The sequence below is a fragment of the Copadichromis virginalis genome, linkage group LG7 (genome assembly GCF_057382275.1).
Source record: "Copadichromis virginalis isolate Kocher_CV1m ecotype Utaka linkage group LG7, C_Virginalis_male_GT1.1, whole genome shotgun sequence".
NCBI classification, from domain to species: Eukaryota; Metazoa; Chordata; class Actinopteri; order Cichliformes; family Cichlidae; genus Copadichromis; species Copadichromis virginalis.
The window spans coordinates 40,616,929-40,635,128 of NC_140624.1; the positions used below are offsets into that span (position 1 = coordinate 40,616,929).

The 18,200-nt window shown below is 40.5% G+C and overlaps 1 protein-coding gene across 1 annotated transcript in view; it reads right to left on the bottom strand.

Moving 5' to 3' along the window:
* Positions 1-6,266: 6,266 nt before the first annotated feature.
* tnksa (tankyrase, TRF1-interacting ankyrin-related ADP-ribose polymerase a) overlaps positions 6,267-18,200 on the bottom strand; it is a 109,524-nt gene continuing 97,590 nt past the window's right edge. The window contains exons 23-29 of the mRNA XM_085463368.1: positions 16,008-16,128; positions 15,198-15,295; positions 13,813-13,887; positions 13,553-13,658; positions 11,605-11,791; positions 11,298-11,454; positions 6,267-10,384 (exon numbers count right to left, since the gene is read on the bottom strand). Of these exons, the coding sequence (XP_085319494.1) occupies positions 10,298-10,384; positions 11,298-11,454; positions 11,605-11,791; positions 13,553-13,658; positions 13,813-13,887; positions 15,198-15,295; positions 16,008-16,128 (831 nt within the window). The 3' untranslated portion in view covers positions 6,267-10,297. The remainder of the gene's footprint in view (positions 10,385-11,297; positions 11,455-11,604; positions 11,792-13,552; positions 13,659-13,812; positions 13,888-15,197; positions 15,296-16,007; positions 16,129-18,200) is intronic.

Sequence of the window (18,200 nt, forward strand, 5' to 3'; positions counted from 1 at the left end):
AATGAAAACCATTAAGAGCAAAAGCAAAACGCTTTAAAATGGGCTCAAATGAACACATCTGAACATGAAAGAGGGTGTTGATGAAGGGATTTTTGATTCCAGAGGGCTTTAGATGTTGGTCAGATGAAAAAAGTTGGGAAGCACTCTAGAGTATGTAAGAACAGGAATGAATGCATATACACAGGTGTAAGGGCAGCAATGACTTAGCAAAGGGGTGATATCAGTAACTAATTGTCATAAACACATATTGATGACACTGTTGAACCTCTAAACTTGCTTTAAACTATTAGAGTGAGAAAGTGAAAGGGAACCAGAACATTAGTAGGTTCTTGTAAATCTAATGTGATACAGTCCATTGTTACTGCCATGGTGTTTAAATTCTTCTGTTAATGAGACATGATGAGGATCAGTTAAACTCAGATCAAGTTTAGTCAGTAAACTTGTCTAAATGTATAAAAAATGAGAGCAATAAATGAGAGCTGCCTGTATTCTTCATTGTTTACCCCTTCACTTGTTCAACTGGTGTGAAAATGATCTTGCAGTGCCACCTACTGCTAAAACCACTGATTCACACTGACGGGATGCAGTACACTGTGAAAGATTATGAACCAGTGACGGGACACAAACAGGTTATGGAGGTAAAACTGCTGGGACTAGTACCCATCTATACAAAATATATACAATCAGACCTCAAAGGTTAGACATTTAATGGTTCCAATCACTCCACGAAAACCCTGTCAAATAATGCAATTTCCTTTGGACCAATGTTAGGCCTGATACCTGTTGGTCTATAAGCTCGGCCTATAACTTTTTTCAGCTTAACTCAGAAAAGACAGTACTATCTAATTATTGTCCCTGAGAGCATTACTGCCCAAATCAGACAACGTTTGGGCTTTTTTCCTGTTCACCGAACATAAAAGCTAATGTGCAGAACCCTGGGATTATTTTCAATCAGTCTTTAAGATTTGATCCTCACATCAACCTTCTGACCTGCTCTTGTTTTGTTTTTGCTTTTTTCATGTAAGAAATATAACTAAACTCAGGACCGTTGTCTCAAAAAGCGAACACGCTTGGATTATCGTAGTGGACTGTTTTCCCATCTATCTAAAGCATCTAATTCAGTGGTTCCCAAACTTTGTTTGCTGGCCCCCCCTTTATTTTACAAGAAAAATGTTCGCGCCACCCCCACCCCCGCGCGCACACACACACACACGCGCATGCACGCACAAACACATCCTCCAACCACACACACCCTTATTTTTCTCCATTGCGGTTTATTTCACACCTCAAAACATTTAGTAAACAATTAAGCAAATACAAGTAATCTGCAATAAATTACAGGTAGTAAGAAAATAAACTACTAACTCTTTTACGCTACGTCCACACCTACACGGCTATTTTTGACAACGCAGCTGTTTCGTCCACACGTGAACAGCGTTTGGAATCACTGAAAACGAGATTTTTTAAAACTCCTTTTTTGCCTTTATGTGTGGACGAGGAATACAGAGTTCATCACGCAACGTCAAAGGTATGTGTCTTTTTTCACGCCGTGCGCCAAGTTGTTGTTTACATTAGATGAATTGCAGAATGGCAGATATTCAGATTAGCAGTATTTTGTCTCTATCTTCAGGTTTTACACGCTTACACATACACACGCAGTTACTGTTCCTCCACTTTGGGAAGGTCTGATCTAATTAATTATCTCTGATCTCCAATCTTTTAACTTATTCTCATAAATCTTCACATATCACCCCACATTCAAAGCTTTTGCACTGGCTGGCTGTCACATTTAGAGTTCAATTTAAAATCTTGGTTTTTACTCTTATGGCCTTATGGGGTGAAGCTCCCACCTAATGCTCTACCTTATTTACTAAGCTGGGTTCTCAGATACTCAGATAGGGCCCTTCTTATTATTCCATGGAACAGAAGACTGCGGGAGACTGTCCTTTGCAAACCATTTAACCCCTTCTCTCTCTTCATACCCATGGATGCATTTGGGTAATCTTTGTGGTGTTTTGCTCGGTCCATGCGTGTCCATTTTGCCTTTGCTGTGCTCTGGCTTTTATTGATAGGCCTACCTCGGTAAAGTGCTTTGTGACTGTTCCTTGTCTTAAAAAGTCCTATAATGAACAAATGTACTTATTTTCTCTTTTTTGGATCACTCCCTGTAAAACCCCAGTGATGGTTGTGCAGGAAAAATCCCAGTAGTAGTTTAGCAGTTTTTAAAATACTCAGACCAGCCTGTGTGGCACCAGCAACCATGCCACGTTCAGAGTTGCTTAAATTACCTTTTTGACGCTCAGTTTGAACTTCAGCGGGTCCACTTGACCGTGTCTAATTGTCTAAATGAGCTGAGTGGCTGCCATGTGATTAGCTAGTAGCTTGATGTCAGTAGCCCTTGTGTATTTAGATAAGCTAAGAAGCTGTGCTACAAGTATAAAATCCAGCACAAACCATTTGTGTGTTTACCAAAATGCATGGTTTGCTATCACAGTAACAGCTCACCCCTTTGTTTTGTGTTCAGGTACTCTTTTTTTTTTTTTTTTTTTTATTTACATTTCAAGAGTAATTATTGATTTTAAAACATTTAAAAGTACTCTTATTAACTACACTGTGTGAGCACAGGTGGAAATGGTTTATTTTTAATATTACACAACAGTCTGAGTGCTCTTAAGCTGGTTCCAGTCTGAACCCTGTGTTGGCGTTTTACCTTAACCACAAATGATGATGGAGTATTACATAAATGGTGATTCTCACTGTTATCTGTGTGGGTTACTGGTGATTATTCTTTTTTTTCCTCGCTATCCTTCCCGAGGAACATTTTCTTGATAAATTGCTGTGCTTACTTATCTACTTACACTGATGCTGCCAAATGATTAAACCCCCCATGGTCGTTTATCTCCTAATACAGAAAACAAGTAAAATCAGTACAGTAAGCGAATTGGAGCTTTCCTAATCTCAGGGAAGAACATACAATTGTATACAGACTGTAAATAAAAGATGATGGTCAGCCACTGGTTTCTGAAGACCGCATGAGGCCTTGAGCTCAACATCTTGGCTGTTGCTGTGTTATTTTGAAACCAGATATGATGAGAAAACATCTGACTGCAAGAAAAAGGGACACTGCACTCTCAGTGACAGTGACTTGACCAGATGAGCTTATCATCTCATCTGGTCTTTAAGTGATGACGTGACGAATCCTGCTTCTGGGCCTACAGTAGTCTGCGTTTAATATGGTTTTTGTGGTGTTAATTTGTTCCTGGGAATCCTCACGTTAACTTTTATAGAGTGGAAAAAAGTTAGCTTGTTTATATTATGCTAACATAGCTGTGTCACTAGCGGCCACGTAGAACATTGTTATATACCAGCTAGCCAAACTTCAGTAACCCTACAAACGTCACTGCTGTTTTGTTTTCTGTCTTCATTTATGTTGGAAGTGATAGCAGAGCTTTAAGTTTGAATTTGTTTCCAAAACCCCGCAGTCAGGACATGCTATATTGTATTTAGATAGAAGCTAGCGAGCTAACTTCCTGCTAATTTCTAACTCCGTTAAATGTCATAAATTCCGTTTTCATGGATGCCTGGATGTTAAACTCAATTGTTACACCTGGTAGAGCAGAACGCTGATCATTTTATTAAAGACGAAAGACTTTAGACAGTTTTTCAACTCTCAGTGATGCCAGAGTGATCGTTTGATTTATGGACCTGCAGCGGAGTTTAGGCCCAGACATGGCTAGTGATGTCAGACTTAAAGACCGGATTGTGATCATCAGACATGAAGCTAGCAACTGAGCCCAAACACTCACCAGAAAATTGTTTACTGAGGTCAAAGGTCAAGTGAGAAGTAGGGGTCAATTTAAACAGGCTTCTGTACAACCAGACTGTTTTTGCCCCCTGCTGGCCATTAGAAAAAAATGCATGTGTAAAGCACTTCTGTATTGGCTTTACCTTCTTATTGAGGTTTTCCACACATGTGGTCACTAACAACATACCATTAACTTGGAGGGTGAACCTTCTCCATTTACACTTTTTAAAAAATGTATTGCCACTGATCTAGTACTTATTCTTTTGTCACTGCTGCTATTGGTGTTTTGAATGAGAATGCTGTGTTGTTGCTTTTGCATGTTTGTGTCTGTTTGACTTTAGGTAGTGTGTGCATGTTTGCAGCTGGCTGTACTACAAATTGCCTCTTGGGGATAATAACGTTTACCTTGAACTTGACTTTACAACCTCCAGGAACCACTGCCAACCAATCAGGGAATATGTAGTTTTCCCCTGGCAACCAATGGTTGTATCACATCTAGTATGGTGGACAACTCCAAAGCAATGTGTGCATGACTTTACATGAGAAACCGCAGTGCCCACATCCACCTTTTATATACAGTCTGTGTTTGGGACTCTGATTTAGTGTTACGTTCATTAAAGCAGGCTGTAAAATGGTGCAGTGGCACATAAGTGTGAAACAAATAATCCAGCTGGGGCTTTAGGGAGGTATACAGTATGCACTTTGAAATTGAAATGTGCATAAATTCCTCTGGGATTTGTAAAGTATTCTGATTCTGAATTATTACCAATGAAACAGCCCTGCAATAAAATGTCAGGTGATCAATAATGTTGATGCAACTTTGTTGTCATTTAAAGGCGTGATAGTTTATGTGGCTGAGTTTTATTGCACTTTCTAGATGTTATCACCTTTGAGCTGATCTTATGTATGATAAAAATCATTGACTTTTTCGATACTTTTGACATTGACCTTTATTTATGATGATAGATGTTACGCGAATATTTGGTGATGTCATAGTGATTTTGGCAGCATGTTTTGGATCATTATCCTTTTGGAATATCTCTTTTGTCCTCTGGCATTCAAAGTCCTCTCTTCCTCTCATTTTGCACAATAGCTGCTCACATCCTGTGACTCTCACCTCTGCGATTCAGCATTGGGCCTAAACATTAACTGTGGCAGTCTTGGGGAGGATCACGTCAAAAATGCTGGACCCCATTTGCCAAAAGATTGTGCTTCAAATAGTCACCAGGCTTCTTTTTGTATTAATTTGCAGTTTTTGTGCTGAAGAGCAAGAAAGGTCTTTTGTTTGGACTCTGTCCATGGAGGCAGACGCTGAGCAATCTCCTTCACACTGACTGAGCGCCACCCAGTTTTCTGGGTAATGTTGTTGTTGGTTTGGTTTTTTGGGGGGGGTAAATATGATGAATGTGGATGTGATGAGTCATTTAGCTAATTACCACTTTGAAGCCTGTATTTTTATCAGTATTCTTGTTTTCTTCTTATTTTCTTGGTGATTTAGAAATGATACAAAGTTGATTTAACTTCGAAACATTTGAGATTTAGAGATCGTGCTCAGTTCTGGTGTGTCAGCACTCGACACTTTATTAATGGCAGGTCAGGCCTGTTTTTTTTGTTCCTTCACGCCTACCTTCATTCTTTGTTTTGGAAACATTCAGAGATTTTGGTCCATAAAGATATGATAGGATCATGAAGTTGCTGCAGATTTGTTAGCTCCACTCCCAGTTTACGTCCGGTCAAGTCTTTTTTTCAAGAAATGAGACAATGAGCTCATTTTAATGAACCTGTGTGAATACAGCCTCAGTTTTCTCTTCTTAGGCTGAGTTGACACTCTGTGTTCCGCCAATATCTTGGGCTCACTTTGGACTCCATAACATTTAAATGTCACAGTAAAAAGCTACAGAATTTTAGGCAAATTCAGCTTTCCTTATGGACAATGCAGCTAGAATGTTTCTACACTTGTTCATTAACATGAGAAACAATAAATCCATAGAATCACCAGTCAACATAACTTTTTTTGCCATCCTTATTTAACCACCCTTCCATTCTGGAATAACACACACTTGAGTTTTTTTTGTCTGATTTGTTATTTGCGTTTCTTTTTTGCTGTATATTTGTGTGTCTCTGATATTAAACCATTATGTGATCTTCGCTGAAACTAGATGTAAATGAGCAGTTTTGTTATTATCTGGCATGTTTAATATATATATTTTCATACTAACGTTCATTTGCATGCATTGTTCATGTTAAATTTAGAGAAAAATCAGCACTTAGACCAGTCAATCTAGCAACAACAACAAAGTCGTTTTGTTGCCAAGTTTGAACTTCAGCAGGTCGTCTTGACCATGTCTACATACCTAAATGCACTAAGTTGGTGCCGTGTGATTGACTAATTAGATATTTATGTTACCATGCAGTTTAGTATCTAACTGAACTCAAGATTACAATGAAATAAAAACAAAAGGACACTTTAAATTCTTTTATTAAGGATTTTTCTTCTGTATAGTCATGAAGGAGTTTCTCTGTTCCACATGTTAGCTGGTCAGCAGCACATCTGTACAACCATCTGTACAACAGGAGGGCAAATGTAACAGAATGAAATGATAATGAAACCAGTGGCTTCTGGTAGAAGGCAGCTCAGACAGCTAGACAACACCTGACTGACTGAAGAGATGCTCCCCCCTCCAATCTATTTACAGCAAGGTTGGTCACTGAACAGAGACCAGCTAAAATTAAAATTCAAAAGGTTATGACATAAAAAAGGAGGGCAAAATAAACTAAAATTTAATCATGAAAGACCCGCTAAAAGGTGCATCTGGATTTAGTTTATTTACATTCCAATTTCAAGCAATGCCCACAGACCTCTGATCATAAATTAACATCTGCCGGCCTTAATGAGGTCAGTACCAAGACAGCAGACAGCGATGCTGCCGTTTTATCTAAAAACTGTACTACCGACACTCACTCAAACTTTAATTGAGCTTCTGGTGGAAGTACAAAAAACAGGCTTTACACGAGGGCCTTTCATTTTGTTCCAGCGAAGCAACCTCAATTCTCCACTGAAAACATCTTTTCACTTCAGTTTAATTTCAGGTTTTTTGAAATGTTTTCCTCATTTCTGCTTGAGTCATCTTTTCTTCAATCTCCTCATTCAATTTTTCCCATTTTTAGTCATTTCATTTTCATTTTCCCAATTCACAGTTACACAAATAATTTCTTCTACTGTGATAACCTACCTACACTATCAATTAGTCAATAAGTCACAACTTGAAAGAGGACACCCAAAAAAGGTTTCATTTGTTATTCTGAGGGTCAGCTACAGTGTTTAGTTCAACTGAGTTAATTCAGGCTTGCAAGTCAAAAAATAGAAAAATCTGAAATAAAAGTGGCCCTATTGTGCTTATTTTTATTATATTCTTGGACTTTAATAGTGTTACCTCATGTGATTGACAGTTCAAAGTAATTTTATTGATCTTATATTGAGCCTAGGTGTAGCACTTGAGTTCATCCATCATCTAAAACAAGCCAAGCAACCTTTCTTCTGATTGGCAGCCCCTCACTAACAGAAGGTTTATACAGCCAGTGGGTGGAGCTTCTCTGTTCATAACCAAAGCTCTGCGCTCCTACTTGCATATATGTTGACCTCCATTATTCGAAACTTTGCCCATCCAGCACTGTAACAGCATTAAGCACAATAGGACCACTTTAACATTCATTTGTTTTACCCTCAAATTTACCACTAACAGAGGTCAGGAGACATGAACCATCTCTCCTGATTGAGGTGAACTCCATAATGGTTAGAATCACCGTCCCGGTGCTTTCACTCCAACTGTCTCATTAAAAGCATTCGATTTCAAAGACCATCAGCCCTGCTGCGTTTCACCTGACATGACCAGAGGTGAATAAAAGCATACAGCTACATTCATGTGTGGTCCCTCCCCATGATCTATAGGGAATTTAAAGGTTATAAATAAAGACCCGTTAACAGAAAAACACGTAGTCATTGCAGTTAAAAAAAAAAAACAAAAAAGGAAAACCTTGAGCTTATAGTACTTTCTGAGAGAAATGGTAACATGTTGGTGTTTAGTCATGAGCGTCATACTTCATCCTGACATGAAACGTATCCATCAGCCTCATCATCATATAAAAAGACTCTTTTTGCAGGCTCCAGCTGCTGACGCCTCATTAAGTTGTTTCTACACAGGAATGCCAGAAAATATCAGCACAATCAGGTTCGGTTGTGTCCTCACTACTGGAACTGCTCTGTGTGATGTGATTAAGGCCAGCCAGCTGTCTGGGGTGGAATATGCAGGAGGCAGGAAGATCACTGGCTCTAACTCCTCCACCCTGCCCCCAGTCACATATTGATGCAATCTGACATCATGCCGGCAAGTTAAATACACGCTTAATATCCAATCCAACTGCAGCAGACACTCTAGTGTAGACTAGAAAAAGTTCAGGGTTGAAGTGTGAAAACAGTTTACAGTACAGTGACACTTTCACATTTGAGGAGTGTAAACAGAGGAGCATGAAGTCTTTCAAACAAACAAAGAACTGCCTGAAATTGGGGGGGAAACGGTACTTTTAAACAAAATCAAAAATAAATGCCTCTCTGATAGCCTTCAACACAGTACTGCAAGCTGGCAATTTGTCTGTTTCACCACTAGAGGGCATCAACAGTAAAAGTTGGAATGGAAAGGAACTGAAATGACCACATGTGGGAACGTGTCAGTGACATTAAGATACTTCAGTGACAGTAGTATTGTGTGATTAGCTGAACCCCCCCCCCCCAAAAAAAACAAAAACAAAAAACAAAACCAAAATTACCCAAACCATCACGCTTGCTTAAAGTGAGACTTTAAAGAACGCCACATCTCTTCTACTGCATACATTCAACTTTTCCAGTGACTGAAATAACAAAACTGGACAGCAGCAGAAAGCAAGCGTGCCATCTGCAGACACAAATTCATCCTTTATCTGTCTTGTTATTGAATGCTGAGTGAAGTTTAACCCAAATGAACTGGAAATGAAGCTTATGCACAAATCTGTTTGCAACACACTGAGTTTGCAGGTTAGCAGGTGCTCCTAGAAAAATGACAGTACCACTTAAAGGTATAAAACAATGTGGGTGTAACAGAAAGCAGGATTTCATTTGAGCACTTTTTACTGGCTAGATGCGCCTAATAAACTGGCAGGTGAGAGTAGTTTATGCGTATGATAGCCTTAATCGTCTGTGATCCTCATGGCTCTAAGACTGGTTTTTAATCAGAACTGGGCTGAAACAACATGGCAGTTCTGGATGCAGTTCCTATAACGACTGCAAATTTCCTGTGATACTACAAAGGCAGCAATCAGTTCTTGAAACGAGATTTTTGGTGGCATATTTGAGAAAAATAAGAGGTATGTTTAGGTTAGCTGGCTTGTCACAGGTGTCTCAGCCTGTCATGCTTCTTATAATAATAATAATAATAATAATAATAATGGATTTATATAGCACTTTTCAAGGTACCCAAAGCGCTTTACAATGCCACTATTCATTCACTCTCACATTCACACACTGGTGGAGGCAAGCTACGGTTGTAGCCACAGCTGCCCTGGGACAGACTGACAGAAGCAAGGCTGCCATTTCGCGCCATCGGCCCCTCTGGCCACTTATAACTTAACTTCCCGGAGAGCTAAGATCCCAATTTTATATTTTGATGAGCCTGCATGTGGTTTTCAGTGTATGAGCTTGATATGTTGCGGATCTGAAACGAGCAGGTTTGGTCTGACTGACTTGCGGGTGTAAGGTGGTGGTTGGTCCCGGTGTGGACTGTAGTGGAAAGTCTGCAGCAGGTCCCGTCAGCAGCTTTATTTGCTTTTTGATATCAACGATTCTCTTGCTTCTTTGCGTTTCATCTCATTTCATATTCTCCTCCTGTGGCTTCTCCTTTATATCGGCCTCTGGTGAAAATGCGACGACACAGAAACGCGCTGAATTTCCGTTCTCTCGATGCATCTGGAGGTGGCGTTGGAGCATTGTTTTGATGTTGTGGGTGTGTGTGCAAAGCAAAAAGAGGACATAATATAAAAAACACATTAAAGCCTGGGGCTAGAATACAGGAGCAGTGCAAAGGTGCCAAAAAACAAAACAGCTTTTTGTTTGTTTTAGATATTTTTTTTTTTTTTGTGGTAATTGCTTTCACTTTGAGATCAAAGCCACAGGGCCTGCAAAAACAGCTTCCATTAATACTGATGAAACAGTTTCCATTTTCTCCTCAAATGATTAATTATTACTGTCTGCTCCTTTTGGACTGAACCTGTATTACAACCCCAAAAAACTGAAAGACACCGTCTCTTCTTCCTCCTTATTTCCACGTTTGAGGGTCATCTGACTCCTGGCCAGCCGATGCTTCGTGTCACCCACCCCCAGCTTTGAAACTCCTTACTGTTCAGTTCTGGTCCTCTTAGAGATTTGTCCACTACAGTCTGGCTAACTTGGCACCCAGCTGTGCTTTAGGACTTTTGCTCAGCAGTGGCAGCAGGCGTGGCCAGACTCTCTGGCTTCACAATCTGGTAGGTGATCAAGTACTCTGGGTAAGCCTGAGGACAAAGAATACATGAAAGTCAAACAAACTGTTATGATTTCAGTGCAAGGAAAAAAAACGTGGGTTACTACAAGAAAGACAAAGTAAATTAAGTATGATCTTTTAAAGGCTGGGTAAGTATTTCAAATGTGTGTATGCTGAGGATTTTTGGAATTTACAGTGTTGGTCCTTTTGAGGATTTAAACACCCAGTCACACGGGCCTAGAGACCAGCTGGCGACTGCCTGGCAACCTCCATTCGCTAGGAAAAAAATTATAATTCTCTGAGTGCTTATGATTGATTGCTAAAGCCCCAGTCACATGGTCACCATTTCATACCACAATTCTGAAAACATGACAGTTCTTACTTGGTACCTTGGGTACCAGGCAGTGTATGTACTGAGGTACAACTGTAGGGGGCAGCATACGGCTACAAGTGGCTATATGCAGAATAAGAAGATGGCAACTGGTGCTGCTGCCCTTATAGGTTTGGTATCAAGAATCATGTAATTCTACTGGTACTGGTACCAATTAGTAAATTCCTGGTATTGTGACATCCGTGCTAGAGACTGGTCAGTGTTCCCATTGGGAATGACAGTAATAATGTGTATTCCCTGAAAGGCTGGTGAGTGAGTAGTTCGGCTTGCTTGCCATTACTGGGTGAAATTGGCTGTGGTGCTGCATCGACAAGGTCCTTACGATTACTTTGGTCACAACTGTGCAAACAGTTTGCATGGAAGATGCCAAATGTCTGCAAAGACTTGCCACTACTCACTAAAAGCTTGTTTCCGCCGCTGAAAAAACATGAATAAATACATACATTTTTTGCATGAGTTATTATGTCCAAATTTCAAAAGTTGGACTTAGTAACTCAAACTTCCAAGTACCTTGAAATTTAGAAGGCAAAAATGTTTTTCTGTGTGTACCAACCTGCTCCCCTCTGTAGATGACATACTCTGCATATGCCAGACCATTGACACTGGGTCGTCCTATTACGGAGTGGTGACCAGGAGGGGCGTGGGCCATTTTCATTGCACTAAACTGAAGGAATGATTTACCGAGTGTCACCCGACAGAACAGCATCTGTCTGCAAACACACACAAACACACAGACGCACACCATGGAATCGATAAAATCAGTTTATTTGATCTTTCGGTAAGGCAATTTTTATTTCAAGAATATTTTAAGAAACGAAAAAGATCTCGCTAAAGCTGCTCAGGCCGATGTGAGCACCCACCTGTGACATATGTAGCAGGAGCGGTCTTTGTGGGTTGGACAACCTGTTCCTCCGCCGATCCCATACACGTACTGATTGCTCTTGGAGGAGTTCTCGGCAAAATAGATGCCAGCGCCAAACATGCCTCCGATGTATGCATGACGCTCATCAAAGCCCTTATGGATAATTGCGTTGATGAAGGGAGAACCTGGAAGGCCCGAAAAGTGAGAAATGACACAAAATATTCAGCTGCTTCCACTGTGAGCATGTCTGTCCTGACAGTGATGCCTGCATCAGAAATGTCTTCAGATACAAGAGTAATACATAAAAGATCACAGCAGACTCTGAAGATGCCAGAAAAGGTAGTGTACTGCGTACTGGAAAATGAGCTAAGAAACTGGGAGGATTCCACTCTACGGCAGTTAAAAAGAAAGATAATATTACAGTTAATTACAAAGCACCTTAGTCCTCAAGAGAACTATGAAACTAGGAGAGGACGGAGGAAGTGCAGAGTGCGACGCTTCCTTACTTTCCCTCCATGTAAGGAAACAGAATTTATGCATTTCACATACTCCGGTTAATTAATCTTTTTGAGCTTTAGAGGACGGCATGCTGACAGCCAAAGCTGTCACAGATATTTAAGGTGCTTCGACTGATTCACCACATCAGCTCATGTACTGATTTTTAAAGTAGATATCAGGAGCTGTCGGATACCTTTGAGCGGTGCAGTTCTTTTAAGTCTTTGCAGGAACTCATGTAGAGTTGAACCTATGGACCTTTTTTATGCTGTCTAAATTTTAACCTCGTGGTTAAACCTGCCACCATGTTAGCCTCAGTGTCTGTAGAAATCATCCAAAACTGAATGGTATGCGTGCTCCTATTCTCCAAAATGCTGTATGACAGTTAAACGCTGCAGGTTAAATGGATCTGGTGTAATGTTTGTAGTCGATGCCGCAGCGCCGACGTGGATGTGTCAGACTGCAGCAGAGTTATCACACAATCAATAATAAGCACTTTCACGGTCCAATACTATGTGAGGAGGAAAGGGAGGAGCGCTGCCAGAGCCCTACAACAAGATGTCCAACGGGCTACCCGTGTGTGTTTCTGACCCCCATAACATCAGAATGCCATGAGCACAGCATGAGGACCCGACATCCTTTACTGGGACATGCGCTCAGAGTCCAGCACAGCCAGACTATGACAACTAATGACAACTGAGCTGCACTGAGCTGTGATTACCCCTTCCAATAAAGGATGTTGGGCCCTGCTCATGAAGTCAGTTTCTGACAGATAATGTGATAAATATGCTTATGGGTGGCCATCTGGAGGTCATTCTGTGGGGCTCTAGTGGTGCTTCTTCTGTTTCTCATCGATCAAAAGAGCAGACAGTAGTCCTGCAGCAGCAGACCATCTTGTGATGGCATGTATGGGCTGGACTATCTATGCAAGTTGAAAGGGATGCAGGTACCATCTCATGATACCAAAAGTTCCAAAAACATTAATAAAGGGAAAAAAAAAATACTGGTAGCTGTCTCAGCCTCCCAGTAGGTACATGTATGGTATCGCATTCACAAAGTTGGGTGTCCACACTCCCTGCCCACCCCGCAGGGCGCTGACAACACCGTTAACTAGAGTAAAATTCAAAACTACTCCCCTTTTTGGGGATGAATTGGGGTTTTTTTCTAGTCCACTTGATGATGGATTCACAGCAAGAGTAATACTAAGTTTAACTAACTGTCCTATACTGAGATAATCCAATTTTGGATTCGTGTGCTTAGCTGTGTTTGTTGGAAGAGTTCATTCCTTTTCAGATGTTTGGTACATGAGTCAAATGTATTTCACAAATATTCATTACAGGAGTGCAAATGTTTGTCAGAGCATTTCAGCATAAAAAAGTAAATCAGCAGGACTATATTTAAAGAAGCTCAGCATGCTTTCATATTTTACCACATGCACAGTGTTTATTTACCGTGAAAGAGCATGCGCTCGTTGTGGTGGTTGTGATTCTCATCTGCAATTTCCTTTTGTCTGTGTGTGTATCTTTCCCGCAGCTTCTTATTCACAACCTTCTGAATCTGCAGTCAGAGGAAAGAGAGGAGGGAAACAGCACACATAAAATGCTTAATTTATGTCCAGATTGCTTTTTCTTTTTTTGCTTTAAAGGAGGGAAGAAAATAAAAATCACTTATTTCTGTATTTGTACAGTGTGATGTGTTTTGTAGGTCATACTTTAATGATGTTGTAGCGGCTGAAGACCCCGCCCGCGTTGCCTCCGTCGCGGTGCTCTCTGATCGTGCTCTGTAGCTGAGGAGGAAATCATCAAACATAACAACAATGAATCATCATAAACACTAAACTTTTTTTGCCTCAGATTTCTAAAATGAGATAAGATGAGATGAGATGATGAGATGAGATAGCCTTTATTTGTCAGTTGCAGTTGCCCACAGAGATGAGAGACCTTGCCGACCGTACATACAATACACAAACATCACATTGGGGAGACAGGTCAGGCCAGGTAGCAAGGAAAAAAAAACATCGAAATGTGTAACACAAAAGGATAATACAGGAATGCACAGATATCAACACACCATAGCACAATAAACACAGACAAGCAACATGGGAGAGTATTCCAGTGTGTACAGCTGATCTGGGACCGCTGCAATCTTTGATTGCGCCTCCAGCTGATCCGGTGTCCACATCAGATGGGAGTGACACTTTTCACATGGATACATTTGAAAACGCTGTTTTCGCATTGCAGTGTGGACAGTGAACGATGACACCTTTTCAAAAACGATGACACATTTTAGTCATGTGATGCAGTCATGTGACCAATTAACCTAAGGTAGCGGAGGGCATTATACAGCAGTTGTTTTGTTTGCTCTCAATTTTGACAGCCCTATTAAAGATTAATATCAGTTTGTACATGCTCCAGATCGCTTTTCTTCAATTCAATTCTTTAATTCTCACTCGCTTTTGCAACTTTGTACTTTTGTGTTACTCGCAGCAACAACACCACCTCATTGTTAACTCGATGTGAAAAGTTAAAATAACTATAAAGTGTGAGAGGAAAGCAGCAGCTCATTCAATCAAGAGTAGATGCCTTCACAGTGCCTGTGGGGAAATGTGGCATAATACAGCAAAAATAATGTGTGCAAAATAATTGTAGGTAAAATTATTTCATCTGCTTTCCTTCTGGTATTTAAAAAAACAAATCAGTCCAGACTCCATGACTGTCATTTGTCAAGTTGTCGAGGAAGAATTACAGATGAAATTACCTGTTAAATTTCTTTTAACATGTGACTGTTCTCATTAATTTCAGCTCATTCACACTGATATCGGCTGTCTCGTTCAATCGCGGCTTCTCAATTACGAGAGCAATGCAGGCAGTGGAGCAGCTCCACAGATATGAAACCTCTCGTTCAGCTGGCTGCTGTGACACCGCGTGATGTGTCTTTAGGCACATGGTTGAAATTACTGTTCAAGCAAATGAATAAATGTTGTTTCACACTGAAAGAAATTCATGCAGGTGGTAAGATAAAAAAAAAGGTGCTATGAATTTAAATGTGGTCAGTGTCGTGTGTAGGTTACATGTGCTTAAAGGGGCGTTTGCGTACCTCCTCCTCCACAGACTGGAATTCCTTGTCATCCGGTTGCAGGTCGATCAACATGGTGCCCTGGCTGGAGCAGTGGAACGTCAGGTATGGGTTTGCACCTATGAGCAAATATTTGCAAGAGAGATCAAGATGTTTAATTCAACTAAATTTTAATTAAAAAGGTAAAGGAAAATTATACAAATTATATTGTTCAGGAACGACAGTCATTTTTACACACAGAGACTCGACTTGACTGACAATCAGTTTCATGGCTTCATGTTAGTTAATGACATATTAATCAAATAAAAAATCCTGAGTTGATTCCAAGTGTTGATTCCAGGAAATTGATGAAGTCCAAAGAGGTGCTGATGCAAGTGAAGAGCCCATCATTAGGTTTACATTTGTTTTTTCAACCTATCAGTTGAGATAGCAAAGAGTTTAGGAAATGATAACTAAAGTGGATGATCAGAGTTACTTTCATGGTTAGGAAAAACTACTTCACAACATCTTGTCAAGTCAAAAACACTCTTGAGCAGGTATCACGAATCACTGCCAACCTCTGTGATAGGAGAAGCCTTCATTAGTGTAAGACAGCAAGGCACAAACTACTTGTATCTAATCCAAGTGTTTGACATGTAGATATAAAATGAGTCACATTTCCTGGATAACATATCTGAACATTAGTAGAATATAATGTTATTGATTGTGAAATACGTCTAACTGATTGTTTTAAATATTTATTGGCAAGTTTTATTAACACCCCCCCCCCTTCCTTTGAATGCTTTTCCACTCAGTTACACTCAGTGCACTGTTCTCTTCTAGTATACTGACCTTGCTGGCCTCCCAGCAGTCTCTCGATGCCCTTGATGAGTTTGTGTCTGTGACCGTAGGCGTTGATGCCGATCTCCTTCAGCTCTTCGTGACCCATGTCTGCCAGCACATCCAGTGAAATCTGCCCAGAGATGGCAAAAAAAAACCAGAAGAAAAAAAAGAGTGCACTTGTTATTTTTCCCATTGCCTCTAGTTATACAGTCATAAAAAATTGATTTAACAATGCCTTAATGTATTTAACAGTAAGTCATGTGCCGATAGTGGCAGCAGGTCATGCTACAAGCTGATAATCTGAACTGTCCGCTGTAAAGAGTGATGAGTTCAGTGATCTAAGATGTACCGCGGAGAAAATAGGTCTGACAAATATTCATGAAAAACAGCAGCCGCACAAAGAAAAGGTCAATGAATGGATGGCAGTAATCAAGCCAGTTGATATGCAAATTGACGACGGCGAAGTCATCGCCGCTCTCCTGAATTTGTTCAGGGTGAGTAGAAATGAGATTCATCCTTGAGGCAGAGATAACTTTCCCTCCACGCTGCCTTGATCACTGATACAGGTGTAAATCATCACAGCTTGAGTAGTCTGCTGGGAGTTTACTGCGACGTGCTCCGCGGAGAAATAAGCTAAGCAGAAACCTGTCACACCGCGGAGGGGTAAACTATAGCGTTTGACTTTTGCGGATCTCCCTAACAGAATAAAACAATTTGAAGAAAGGACCAAAAACTGGTTAAATTAAACAAAACTGTTTGAAAAACACTAGAATTCAAACTGCTTTTCGCATGAGAACTTCACATCTGTTTTTATTCTTTAAGGCGCTGACCTCAGACATTATTAAGGCCCTGGGCAAACCTCCTCTGAACGTCTTCCTTTACATCAAGCTAGTTAACAGTGAGGCTTGACAAGGAAGAAGCTTCAAAGAGTGCAAAGTTCAAACCATTATTCTGCGATTCATCAAGAACACTGAACGGCAGCAAAGTGCAAAGTCTGCAGCTAAATTAAAGGCGTCTATAACAAGTGACAGGTCAGCTGAAGCAATGTTTGTTTCTTTGTCACACCTCTGAGTTCTTGTTCATGTCATTCTGAAGTAGAAACGTAGACACAGCTGACTCTTACCCCATCACTCTGCATCACTCTCAGTTTGAATATTAATGAAGGCTTGTTTCCCTTTAGGAGGGGAGGGGGGCAAGAATAAATTTAACTGCACACAGAATCTCCCACAATGCTTCCACCCTGCCTTTTACCAGCTGTCACCTTTCAGTGTTACTTTATTTCACTGTCTGTTTTCTCCTCGTTCTGTGACCTCTTTCATCTCCTTCACTGTTCTGTCTCTGCTTCTCTTTTCTTTTATCTTCATCCATTCAAGCACCTTTCTCTCTTTCCTCCCCTTTGTCTTGATTTACCTTCTTCTCTGTCTTCTGTGGAGATCTCCGCCTCCCTTTGTGTTCTTTACTCTCTATACATCTGCCCGTTTTCAGCACGAAGATGTGCAAATTTGGTAATGCTCTGAGCTGAATGCTAAAGCCGGCGTGCTAAGCAGATGTTTGTGGTGTTTGCTAATTGACTTGCTAATAAAACGCAATGCTGATGGGAAGGTCTGCAAGATACGCAACCATAAATCAAACAATTACAGACGACAAAATTACCAGACAAATTAAAATTCTGAATGAGCTACTTAAAAGAAAAGAAAACAAAATCACAGCTCATTACATCTACAGCAGCGGTGTCAAACATAAGGCTCGGGAGCCAAGATCGGCCTGGCAAAGGCCATGTCCACACTAACACGCTTTCGTTTGGAAACGCATCTTTGTCTCTCCGTTTTGGCCTCCGTCCACACTGACGTTTTGAAAACGCTCTCCAAAGTGGATACATTTGAAAACGCTGTTTTCGCATTGCAGTGTGGACAGTGAACCCGGAGCCTTTTCGAAAACGATGACACATTTTAGTCATGTGATGCAGTCATGTGACCAATTAAACTAAGATAGTGGAGGGCATTACACAGCAGTTGTTTTGTTTGCGCTTAATTTTGACAGCCCTATCAAAGATTAATATCAGTTTGTACATGCTCCAGATAGCTTTTCTTCAATTTCTTTAATTCTCACTCGCTTTTGCAACTTTGTACTTTTGTGTTACTCGCAGCAACAACTCCACCTCATTGTTAACTCGATGCTTTTCCTCAACATTTTGCTGCGACG